At 37.8% G+C, this 13005-nt stretch overlaps 1 protein-coding gene across 7 annotated transcripts in view; it reads right to left on the reverse strand.

Annotated features, from left to right (window-relative positions):
- The window catches only part of NAV3 (neuron navigator 3), a 184564-nt gene that overhangs the window by 123170 nt on the left and 48389 nt on the right, over positions 1 to 13005 (reverse strand). For 6 of the 7 annotated variants that reach the window (XM_057377407.1, XM_057377410.1, XM_057377406.1 and 3 more), the window contains 2 exons: positions 8786 to 9821; positions 546 to 661 (listed from right to left, as the gene is read on the reverse strand). In XM_057377407.1, the coding sequence (XP_057233390.1) occupies positions 546 to 661; positions 8786 to 9821 (1152 nt within the window). The remainder of the gene's footprint in view (positions 1 to 545; positions 662 to 8785; positions 9822 to 13005) is intronic. The other variant, XM_057377409.1, reaches the window with a different exon arrangement.

Genomic DNA, 13005 nt, shown 5'->3' on the forward strand with positions numbered 1-13005 from the left:
CCTTCACCTTCATAACCTAGTAAGGACTTTAATCCAGGTTTACAAGGAATTCCAGAACACAACCTTTAGCAGCTTAGCTCTAGCAGCAACATACAAGCCAGGTACAATAGTAAGGACTTGCTTGTTTTCTGAATATAGATTAATTTATAAAACCCACATGTATATTATGTAATTTATGTCTCAATCCTGATGTTACTATTTAATTTGATGTTATTAAATGAAAGTGCTAAACATTCTGAAGCTGACTTTCCACCGCCCCTCTTAGAACATTCAATGTAATTAAATAAAATAACAATTACATGAAACCCCAGCTTGTGAAAGCCCAGTTTCTGCAAAATGATTAAGAGGGTATTTGAATGGAAGGAAGCAGTTCAAATTGAGAACTGTGGATTTGAAGCACTAAATATGCATGACCCAAATTTTCTGTGTATTTAATGCCACTCATGATTAGAGGTCAGAAGTATTACTTCAACCCATCACAAAGCTCCTGGTAAGAAACAGAAATAATGAAGTTCAGAGYCTTCCCCTGATTTATTGTTACTCACCAGATAGCTCCTCTAGGCACTGTTTGGCAGTCTTACTAAATGACAAATCCATTTTAGTAGGACTGGTACAGGAGTCAGCAGGTGGTAAAGAGGTACTGTCATYTTCTGAGAGAGTTCTGAAATCAAGCAAGAAGATTAATTATTATTATCTATCATTCACATACTCTTGGAAAAAAGTGCTACTTGCAGCTCCACCAAGAATCATATCACTATTGGGTGAAAATACCATTTTAATCATAATCTTACTATGCTAGTTTAAGTCCAGCTATATACATTTACAAGCAACTAAGGTTTCCCCTCTCTCTTTCTGCAGGAACTACTCAGAGTTAACGCTGTGAAACTTGGAGCCATTTTTTCCCCACTTACTTTTTTTCAGGATTTGTCAACCAGATCTAATCAGAATCCATTTACATTGGTTAAGTCAACTCCCTGCACATATATAAAGGAAATAAAAACTTGTAATTGATGAAATATTAAGTGAGAAAGGCCATGTGGGAAAAAGATTATGCAAGGCTGAGCAGAAATCTGGCCCAGATATTTAAATCTATGTGCAGCTTCTTTTCATAATGCCCCTTATATAACTCTGGGGAATGGGATAATACAAGTTTTCCCATTAAATTTCTAACAAATAGCTCATATTTTCTTTGAGGGTATATTTCTGTGAATATCAATGATAAATTATAATGGGAACCCTTTGTTGATAGTTACTTTCTGTTATATGAAGGTAAATAGCAAGAAATACATGAGCACACAGATTATATTAAAAATATCTCACATTGCCTCTTCTTAAGGGATGTGTACCATGTGTATATAATAAAAGAACTTTTCTAAAGATATAATAACCACTTTTTGAAATAAAATTTTAAAAGATCTTCACTTAGAGCTTAAGTTCTTCCAGCTTTCATCACAAGAAGAGCAGTCAGTGTTCTGATTTATTAAAAGACTAGTGAAATATTTACATCTTTATTTTTAAATGTGACATTTATAGTCCAAAGTTTCAAAATTCACCATAAAGTGTTTCCAGTGACCAACTAAACTGAAACCAGAAATATTTTACTGTGCGATTAATCTGCATTTTATAAATAAACCTCATAAAAACAGTGACTTACCTCTCAAAATAATTTTATGAAATAAATTCCCAGTTAATATTTTTTTAAAGTTACTTGCTGAATGGATTTGTTCAGTAATTCACAACAGTAGATGAGGGAACATATAGCTGCATAAAGAGCAGCACAAGTCCTGACACGGTGGAATCCATTGATTAGAATCATTCAACTCAGAAAGAGAAATGTAAATGATGCCTGATCTGATGCATTGTCTTTCTTATCAATTCCCGTACTTTTGAGACGCTGGAAACAGACAGCTGCTCTATAAAAAACTATTTTGGTTCTTGTCGGTCACACACTACTGGAAACACAAGCTCAGCACATGTTGCAAGGTTAACTATGTCCTGCCAACCTTGAATGTAGTTTTACATTTGATGCTTGAGAGTCTCTCAAAACAGAGCTCCCTCCATCCCTCTGCAGCGAACACACTCTGAAATGCCACTCGCTTTTCCAAAAGCAAGTCCCACTTGCTTTTCCAAAGCATTTTAAATCATCAAAATTTTAAAAGTTTGAGGAAACAACAGAAATCTCATGGAGGACAATGGATTTTGCAGCAACCTAGGTTCTGCTTGCTTGAGAAAACTGCTTATTTGTTGTGGTACAGATAGGCTAAAAGCCTTTGGGCAGCTGTGATGGAGATACCCCAAGGAGGGAACAGGAAACAGGTCTCTCACAAACAGCTCTTTTCCCAGGAGGATCCCAGGGGGCTGCTGGCTGCCAGCACTTCTATACCAGCCCTGCCTTTTCATGCATGATGGCCAAGACCATGATTTTCTCTGGAGTCCAGCTTAGCCCAGACGCACTGAGAATGGTGAAAGATTAGGCTAGGGGTGAAAGACTTCCAGGTAGGATTCTGGGGATCTGGGGAACAAACACTGGGTACCTAAAAATTCAAGTTGCATTCCCGTGGGCCTGCCAGGGGTTGTAATATGTTGTACCAAGCATGTAAATTCTTCTTCTAATTTTTGAAAAATGGAAACTGGATTTTTGCGGTTTGTCTTCTCCTGTACTGCTGGCTTTCATGTCTTTCAGTGGGACATATTAATTCTATGAATAACTCAAGTGATCTCTGCAGGACTGCAGCACAGATTAAGCTCGAAGCAAGTGAACTGAAAATTAAGTGATTGTCTCATTAACCTTGCACACCGGCCTTAATGTATGATCCTCTCTTCTCTACCTAGTCACAGCTCACTGCCTTAAAAATAATTAAATTCTTGCATCTCCCTAGGTATCAAGAAAAGGGAAAATAATTTCAGTTTAGTAAAAGTCAACTCAGTCATATTTCTTCCAGTGCTGTGCATCTACAGGGCAGGTTAATTTAGGCAACCTTCATGAAAACAAGACAATCTGTTTTCTATTTTAATCATGGCAATCAGAGAATATATTTATCCCCAACCCACTGAGTTACATGCTACCTATTTGTAAGAGTATCAAACTCACTTAATGGGACAAATCTTTCAATCAACCTGCACAAGCTCATTCATTTTGATTAAAATGAGCCTGTATGGGGTAATTAAGAACAGAATTTGAAATACTACTTAATAAGTGGTCTCTGACACAATCAGCCATTTCCTGTCTTTAACGAAATAGCCAGCCTTAGATAAACAAGATAACATCAAAGATTTGTTTGCTTTTTAGCTGACATTCCAAAAGATATCAGATGAATATGATGGCATTTTTCCAACAGCTCGTTGAGATGCAGCTGTCTTGAATGTGTATCACTGTCAGTGTAACAGACTGGCAGGACCACGTCTGCAATATGAGCAGCTCGATCACCCATGTTCAAGAACTGTGAGTTAAATTGGGAACAGATGCAAGGAAAGGCTACTAGGATGCTCATGGGGAAGAAGAAACCCTTCTGAAAAGCAAATTCAGTTTAGCCTCACAAAAGAGAAAGAAGGGGATGGGATTATTCCCTCACATATTTAGCAAGAGCAATCAAAGAGAGGGAAAGCACCTTTTTAAGTCAAAGGACAATGTCCTCAAAGTAATAAATAGATACGATCTAATCCTGTAGGATGCAAACAATTCCAAAAAATGTTATGACTTTCTGCAGGAACCTTCCCATTATAATAGTGGGAATTAACCGGTTTAAAATAAAATTTAGTTGGTTTATGAAAGGGTTGGTAGGGCTGCCTGTTACAGAATCCTGAACAGAATATTTCTTTTGGTCATTTATCCTGAATTTTACTGATTATTTAGTCAAAGGAATAGGATCACATTGTCTGTATGGCATTTTAAAAGAATAACTTCAGATCATAAACAGAAAACAGATTATTTATCAAGCTACTGCTTTAACTCAGCATTAATCAAATACGCATTTGTAATCACTTCTTCACTTACATTTCTTTCCATCTCTTAAACTAACACCTCTTCAATGAAAACTTTTTTTGCACAATTACTTGAAAATCAGTCACAGAAAAATGAGAGGATTTGTCTAAAGACCATGTATTTGTTACAAGTAAAACTGGTGAGTGGCACTATCTAGCACTACATATGATTGCAAAATTTTGGTAGTGACTGTTACTTAATTTTCACAGCAGCAATGTAAATAAAAGGAATCAATAAAGCATTGCAATATGACTTTGAGTCCTTACTTTATTTAAAAAGTATGTTTAGCTGCATATTCTATTATTAACAAATACAATTAACTGACAGAATGTTTTTTACTGTAAACTTAGTTTCAAGTCCACAATTAGTGACACAGAAGTAGTTTCTAGTAAGTAAAACCAGAGACATAAATATGGTTTCAAGAAACCCTGCAGATGCTATGGTTGCAGGATCCTTAAAGAGCAGTGTATTTTTTTTTTCCTAAGCCTATATAAAAGCATCCTGAACAGGCATCTGGAATTGAATTTCACTGTGCTTCCAGAGATACAACCAGATTGTATCATCCATCCCATCTGTCACCACTCTGAACCTCCTGCACACCCTTGAAGCTATGGCCTAATAAAAGAATTGTGTTAATCCCAATGTAATAAAGGAATTGGGAAAAAAGTTTTAGTACCCAATAATGTGTTTAGTTATTACATTGATATTTCCTTTTTCTGCCACTATCTCATGAATACTCTAGTCCTTACAGAATCATAAAGTAATTCAGATCAGAAAGATGTTCCAGATGCCATCTGGTCTAATGACCTTCTTCAATCAGGTCTGGTTAAGTTAAGCTGCCCAAAGCCCTGTTTGGTTGGGTCTCAGACATACCCAAGGACAGAGATTCCACAGCCTCCACCAGTGTCTTTCACTACCCTCAAGGTAAAACCATCTTTTTCTAACTTTAAATCAGCACCTTCCCTGCTGTAACTTGCATTTGTTACCTCTTACCCTTTCCCCCTGCATTCCAGAGAAGAGTCTGGCATCATTTTCTCTCTACCAACCTATGACGTTGCTGAAGTTACCAGTTTCTTTCTCTGCAGGTACAAAAGGAGTGCCAAAATGGTATTTGAAGTTCAGCATTAACCCTGAAAGAATATCTCTGCAAGATTGTGATTCAGACACTGCTGAAACCTCTTTCAGATGTTGCTATCATTAAAATTTAGCTCAAAAATTGAAATTTAAGCAAAGCACAACCTAGAAGTGCAGCTCAGGATGATAAGTGGTCAGCTAACACTGTGCAGCAGTTTCTACACTTTCAGCATTTCAGGCAATAAGCAATTCCTGAGCACCACAGCCCCTGGGATTTAAGAGCTTCAGATTCTAAATTTCAGCTATGGAAAAGAGACCTACTAAGCTCCTACAGTGGTTACTGAAGGAGTCAATAAAATAAAGCTGAAATGCAGTACATGCATTCAGTTACCACCCAATGTTCTCCTACTGAAGCATTCTTTTACTCTTGGAGTAAATTCACAGCAAACATTGTTTTCCATCATATCACATTGCTTTGTGTAGGGTTATGATGATTTGCATCAATTAAGGATTTACTCCATGGAGAGAGGTGACACGTGTTACTGCTCAAACTATTACTTGCTTTCCCCATTTTATGAAAATAATGCAAATTTATACAACTTGAGTTAAAAAATAAAAATTAAAAAAAGTTAAAAACCACCAATGACTGCATGCAATAGACTCTTCTTTGGGCAAGAAAAGGATTGGTATTGAAGGTTATACTCCACTTTTGAGCATGAGAAGTTAATGAGAAATGAACCTGTTCTCTTATTTTTAGGAGACAGACTCAAGTATCTTTTTTTGTTTTCATTAATGTGCCTTTCCCCCTGCTATTTTCACTGGAGCCTAGCAAGTACTAAACTTCTGTGTTACTCTTCCTCATATGAAATTTAAGCACCACTGGGAAGACAGCTAAATTCCATAGACAATTTCAATACAAGTCTAAGGGACTCTGGAAAATGGCACCATTTTCATCTTCCTACAATTCTGTTTAAGTGGAAGAATGTAATTTTAAATAGTGGCTGGTGTACTTAAAAAAACATACACTGTCTTAGACCTTCCTACTRTATCTCTCTTATCAAGATTTCTTGATAAAATGCAAATAAATTACATCTGCTTCAGTCTTACATCAGTTGGACCCAGCAGTTGAGTTCAGAAGGGGCACAGATGGGACTGTAAGTAATATATTCACAGCCACATTTGAAAAWAAATGATCACTTGCTGGCATAATGGAAGCATTTAAATTATACCCATTTAGATTATCTCAAATGCAATTCTGATTTTTTGCTGCTAATCTTTGAAGAGAAGTAATAATCCCATATGAATTTTGATGTAAGGTGTTTAAGAGGAATGAAAATACATTGTGATATCAGACAGGACAAAGCATCAAGACTGTAAAGCTGAATAGTGCAATATGCCACTTGAGAACCTCCCAGTGAAACAGTATTTTCTATCTATTGTCTATTAATAAAAATCTAGACTTCTTGAAAATATGACTATTGATAACTATTACAGGTTTGCATTACTTATTTAAGCAAAATGCATGGTCTCAACAAACCTACCTTGCAATACTTCCTTTTCCTCACAAATCAAATATTCTCTTGCTTAACAAAGAGTATTTCAAAATGTATGGTATTTGCAGTTACCAGCAACAAATCAGAGAGAGCACTAGTTTATTTATGCTTGTGCTAACAGTCTAAATGGATCACACAAGTATAGGGCAAACTTCTGCAGAATTCTGGATAAAAAGCATTGTATTTTTACTAAGTTTTATCGATTTTTTTCTTTTTTCCAAGGACTGCGGTACAAACTAGAGCCTAGATGTTCCTTCTAGCTGGAAAAACCCTGCTAGTCTAAATGGTAACAATTTTTTACTAACTCATATAAAACTGTTAAAAAAACACGCCTGAAAATTCTGTGTATAAATTGTGGTGACGGCTTTGAAAGCAATTATGTTGAAGAACAAAAAATGTAAATATAGTACCCCAGCTCTCGCTTATTTCCACCTGCCATACATCCACAGAAATAAATATGCTGACTTTCAAAATCTGGATATTTTATCCTTGGTTATATTTATATTATTCTATTAAATCAGTGTGTGGTATTACAAAGCCCTTGAGTTTTTAAAGGAATAGTTACTATGTACTTTTGAGTCAGATTCTGCATTCAGTTAGAGAGATACATATTAAAATAACCTCATCAAAATCAGTCTATTAGTCTGGGTTTATGGCATTCTGAGATCAGACATTGACTGAGATTTTTATTTCCATGTGAAATTTAACCTCAAATACAGTCTCCTTTGGTGTTTGATTGAAGCAAAGAGACAATTACAAGTAACAAATTTTATGGGAAGATGCATGCTTTTATCACCCTTAAAAATTCAAAATACAATTTGCTTCAAGATAGAGCTTATAAGAATGTTAAGACATCTCCATCATGCAATGAAATAGCATCAATATGTAGTAAGACAGCCACTAAAGAGCATATACATCTGAAGGGAAAGCACAGCTTCCTTTCCTCTCTCCATATATATGCACCCCAACATATATGTCGGCTGTCTGATGTACCACACTACAAATCCCCTGTATCACTGAGGTTATTCCAGATAGCCACATGCATATTAAGTGCATCCAGTGATCCATCTAAATGAAACTCAAGAAGCTCCACTGCATATTACAATAAATATAACCTATATAGAGTCTTTTCCCCTCCCATATAATTTTCTGAACTTATCAGTCATCCAAATTGGTTTTGAAGTTATATTTAGTTGTGTGTTATGATATATATTTACTTCCTCAAAAGTTCCTTCATCACCTCTTTAATCTTTCGCCAAGATTATCTCCAGTACTACTCACTAACAAAAACTGGCAGTATATTTTGCTCAATATCAGATGTTTAATTTACCCACAACTGTAGCTAAAGCCCTCCAACAGCTGACATCTGAAAACATTATTCAAATCAGCCTGTCAATCTTTCTACACTTACTCTCTCTTCTGAGCTGTACAACAGTGAAATCTCCCAGCTTCTCTTCAACTGCTCTATCATACAGTAAAATAAAGTCAGAAAAAGGCTGATACATTTACTGTTCATTCTTCTGTTCCAGAGCCTTGGCCATCTGAAGAGTTACTATTTTCTGTAAAAATTAATTGCCTCCAGGGAGTTAACCTACACTTATTTCATGCAGAAAACTAAGCAGGAAAAGAACTGCAAACAGCAACCTCTTCTGTCTACATAAACTGTTGAAATATTTTTAAACACTTGTAAAAGTTTGTGTGTGGTTTTTCTTAAAATATCCACCAGTACTGTTACATACTCTGAAAATACGTGGAGTTTATTTTATGATCTTTTGAGAGAACAGTGCATTTTAAGCAAATATTGTCAAATATCAGCAAACAGATACTGAGGTTCTCAGAATGCAAACAAGAATATTCATACGAGAAACCTGATTTAGCTGTGACCTTTCAAAAGCAGCACAGAGAATCTACCATATGATCTGTGATCTAATCAAACCACCCTGAATTTTAAATGGCAAATATTTGCAGTGTATTGCTTTTGTACAAGGTAAAGACTCAGACTTCTTGTAAGAATTAGTTCATACAAAAACATTAATTAAAAAATAGTATTAGGAAAACATTGGTATGATGACGTGACAGAAACAGGGGGATAAGAGTGTGATCCACCGTTACTTTATCCGTTTTAGCCCTTTTTCCTAAATGGCAGCACAAACCAAATTTTCCTCCATGATCTTACCTATAAATGAAAGGAGCTACCGTGGCAGTGTTGGGGTGGCTGTATTGCTGCTGCTGAGGAAGCTGGACCACACCATTTCCTGCGCCTTGGCCACTGCCTGCAGCCATTGAGGCCGACAGAGCGACGGAGGATCCTGGGGTGAGAGCAGCACTGGGTTCTTTCCCTTCAGAAGCAAGACCAGAGGAAGGAGAAGCCTTCTCACTAAGCTGAGATTTTGGTGTTGACTGGGACTGATTTCCTTTAGTAGTCCTCAGTTTTTCAACCTCCTTACTCCCTGTGCACGCAGAGGAAGTGCTTTGCTTTGCTGTTGCCACCTTTGATCCAGGTTTTGGGATCCCACTAGAAGATGATATTAAACTTTCCTTCTTGGCTGCTGTTGCCTTGCTTCCCTTTGGGATTAGGCTTGCAATTTTTGAGCTCTTCTTTGCAGATGTTTCAATGACCTGATCCTTCTCTTCCTTGACTGCTTTCTCAGTGCAAACTTTATTTTTATCCCTGCTCTTTTCCTCTTTGTCCTTTGGCTGTAGCAAAGACTTTTTATTGCTGAGATTTTTGCTGCCAGCTTTTGGAGGGGTTAACTTCGGTGATACTTTGGGACTGCTGCTTGTGGAGCCGCTGCTGTTCACCCCGCCACTTAAGATATCCATTTCACCGCACTCTGAAAAGTTGTCATCCTCTCTCCCGCTGTCACTGGGTCCTGAGCTCAGTGACAAAGGAGGTCTCAGAGCAGTCCTAGCATTAACCAGCTTGAATTTTTCCAGCATAGATTTTTGTCCAGATGAAGGGGGCTTCACACCTTCAGAAGGGGGTGGCTTGAGCCTGTCTGAAGTTGGAGTAGGGGAGGTTGCAGGACTGGGCTGCTTCACAGACAGCATGGTAGAGGTCGCGCTGTGTTTGACATTCATGGATTTGCTGCGCCAAGGCTTGCTGGCACTTGGAGAGGGTATGGCAGAGACCTGCTGCTGCCCGGTGCTGGTGGGATGCTGCACATTTCCATTCATGCCTGCAGGGGGGTGAGGGCCTTTTGGTGAATCTGCTTAAAAAAACAGAAATAAACCGTAATGGTATGGTTACTCTAGCATCCTCTGTTTGAAAGTGATATCATATTGCCTTTCCCTGGCATTTAAAACACACTTACATGTGACCTACAATAAACATCATTTATAGGAGCATGGAGCATGAAGGATGCTAATGGAAAATGCCTCTCTCTCCTCTATTTTCATGATGTTGTTTAATACTTCCACAAGTCAAAGAAGGCCACAGAAACACCTTCATTACAACAATCTCATTATGCAAATCAAGCCTTCCAATTTTAGATTTTATTTTTAATATGGAATAAATTTTTCCAATCACTTGGTGATAACAAAACACTGAGACATGGAAGAAAAAAAGAGTGTTACAATTCTGTCAGAAAAACAAAAGTGGATGAAGATGGGTTTGATGTTTAGTGAAAGAAAAATATGTGCCAGAAAGCCAAGGTTTTGGGGAGGAGGACTCAGACTCAGTAATACTGAAATAAAATCAACATTTATAAAAGCATTAAAAGCAGGTGACTATACATTTCTTGGTTTTAAGTACTGTTCACAATATTTAGCGGCTCAGGAATTTATCCCAGTACACTTTCATAGCTGGGAAAAAAAATTGTCCACAATTCCACCAGTGCCAGTCTTTGAAAGTTACAGTGATGTATATCATCTGCATGGTACAGCAATGATCGCTGTTTTGGGTCTGAACTCAGGTAGGTACAGAAGGCTCTGGCACATTCACTACATTTACATCATCCAGGAACTTCAGTGAATCTTCAGCATGAATGAGAACAAGGCTCCTTCTGCAATAATCAAACTATGCCAATTAACAGCCATGATTTTCACCATCTAGCCTTACTAAGCAAAACAGACCAATGTAAGAAAGGGTTAAGCTCTTCTGAAAGAAGTTCAGATTCCCAAGACATAACCAAGTGTATAAACACCATCACTCTGGAGCAGCAGAGAAATGAAGTGGTAATGGCAATCAAATCGTGTGGTGCACAGCTATTTCAGCAGCTGACATATTTTCTTTTAGTGGATCTATCTTGTCTTGCCATTCAGCATTGGGACTGTCAGGGAATTAGATGTAAGCCTGCCTATAGTATATTGAATTCTGTGCTACAAGAAAGCCCATGAAACATGCAATGCAAATATAGTTCATGTAATGACAAAAGGAGTGCTTGATGCCTTGCATACAACCATAGTATGTCATACCTTGGGCCCCCCCTGTCTGAATAATATTGTAGATGAGAACACTAAGGACATTTGTCCCTTCAGCACACAGTATGAAGTTTTGCATCATTTTCATTTTTGCAGTCTCAGTCCTAAACCTCAAGTAAAGATTCAATTACCMATCTGGAAGTCTGAAGACTGCTAATACATTCAGGAAAGGCAGAATTTTGAGAATCTGAAAGTGGAGCTGTTTTTTCTTTAACAAAGAGTATGCAAACATAGCAAAATTTACTGCTCTGAATAGCATTAAGAAGTTCTAGTTTAAAAATGTAAAAATAAAATTATCTGAACAAAAGTAATATGTAACATTTTTACTTGCCTAACTCTATTAGTTCCACTAGGCCAATCACCTCCACCTTAATAGATGCTATATAATTTCACCTGTCCATTCTTGTGTGCTCCTCAGCCTGATATGCAAATATCACAGTGCTACATGGGTGACAAAGATGATGAAGGGACTGGAGCACCTCTCTTACAAGAATAGGTTATGAGAGTTGGGCCAATTCAGTCTCCAGAAGAGATGATGGAGAGGGGACCCCATCAATGTACACAAGTACCTGGAGGGAAGGTCTCAAGTCAGGCTTTTCTCAGTGGTATCAGCAATAGGACAAGAGCCATCAGGCAGATCTTGATGCACAGGAAGTTCCACCCAAATATGAGGAAGAACTTTACTGTGTGAGTGACTGAGCACTGAAACAGATTGCTCAGGGAGGTTATGAAGTCTCCTTCACTGGAGATATTAATAAAACATCAGGATGCAACAATGTTCAATGTGTTCTGAGGTAACTCTGCTTGGGCAGTGGGATTGGACCTGATGATCCACTGTGGTCCCTCCCACCTGACCCATTCTGTGATTCTGTAAATGAGCTCACTCCACCTTCACAAAAGGTTTCAAGCAGCGTTGCTGAGACCTGTTCCAGGCAAGAAAACATTAACTTGCCTAATTAACATGAAGGCTTGCTTCAGAATATTTTCCATTACAGGGAAAGTTTCAGTGTATTCCCCAGGCTACAGGCTGCATCATGGAGCACCTTCAATGGGCCGCTGCACAGCTGATCCCTCCCTTGGGACCAAGGCAGGAATTGTGGCTGGGCCCCAGCTCTTGTCTGGCGAGCCTCAGATGCTGGAAGAGAGCCTGGGGCCAACCACAGCTGTTGGAAATTACTGCAGCCCTCAGGCTTTCTTAATTTAGACCAGGAATCAGCCTCAGGGCTGATAACTCAGAAGTGGGTGTGCACTTGCACACATGCTCTTGCACTAAGCTCACCCTAAATACACAGGAGGATTAGGGTCTACTGTTAGCTATATCAATAGTTTTGCAGAAGAACAAATCACCAGAAGAATATGCAAAGTTAATGTGGAACACACGTAACAATCTGTGAGCAGTGGGATGCCACTGCATTCTGTTGTATTAGTTATGTTACATTTGTATGGCTTCAGGCTATTATTTTTGCTACCAAAAAATAAAAATAGAAAGAAGTGTTCTGATTTAAAAAAAAAAACAAAAACAACGTATGCTTTGGCATATTTCTGGCTGTACAATATTAAATTCATTGAGGGGAAGAATGTAAAAAGAAGAGTATTTACTGTTTCATCAACAGCTTTTTCTGCTATATATATAGTAAAAAAATACAAGTTCCTGGAACCATTGGTATTTATTTCATCCCTATGTCACAAATCATGAACAGCAACAAGAATTTAAACAGAATTTTAGCTTGCCATTAATCTTCAGTCTAAAAGGAATCCTTAATATTTCTGCAAGGAATGTGAACTGCATGCTCTCAAGAAATATTGACAATCTGTCTTTATGTTTAAAGATTTCAAATTAAAAGATCTATTCACCCTCCCACACCTCCAGCACAAATGCATTACTTGAAACTGCACACAATTAACTGCTTTCTGCATGTTCAATTGGGTTTGGCTTTAGCTGCTCATTACGTGAAACCTGTCCCCACCTTGTGG

This window comes from Malurus melanocephalus, unplaced genomic scaffold (genome assembly GCF_030028575.1).
Source record: "Malurus melanocephalus ecotype Western Australia unplaced genomic scaffold, MMel_1.1 scaffold_311, whole genome shotgun sequence".
NCBI classification, from domain to species: domain Eukaryota; kingdom Metazoa; phylum Chordata; class Aves; order Passeriformes; family Maluridae; genus Malurus; species Malurus melanocephalus.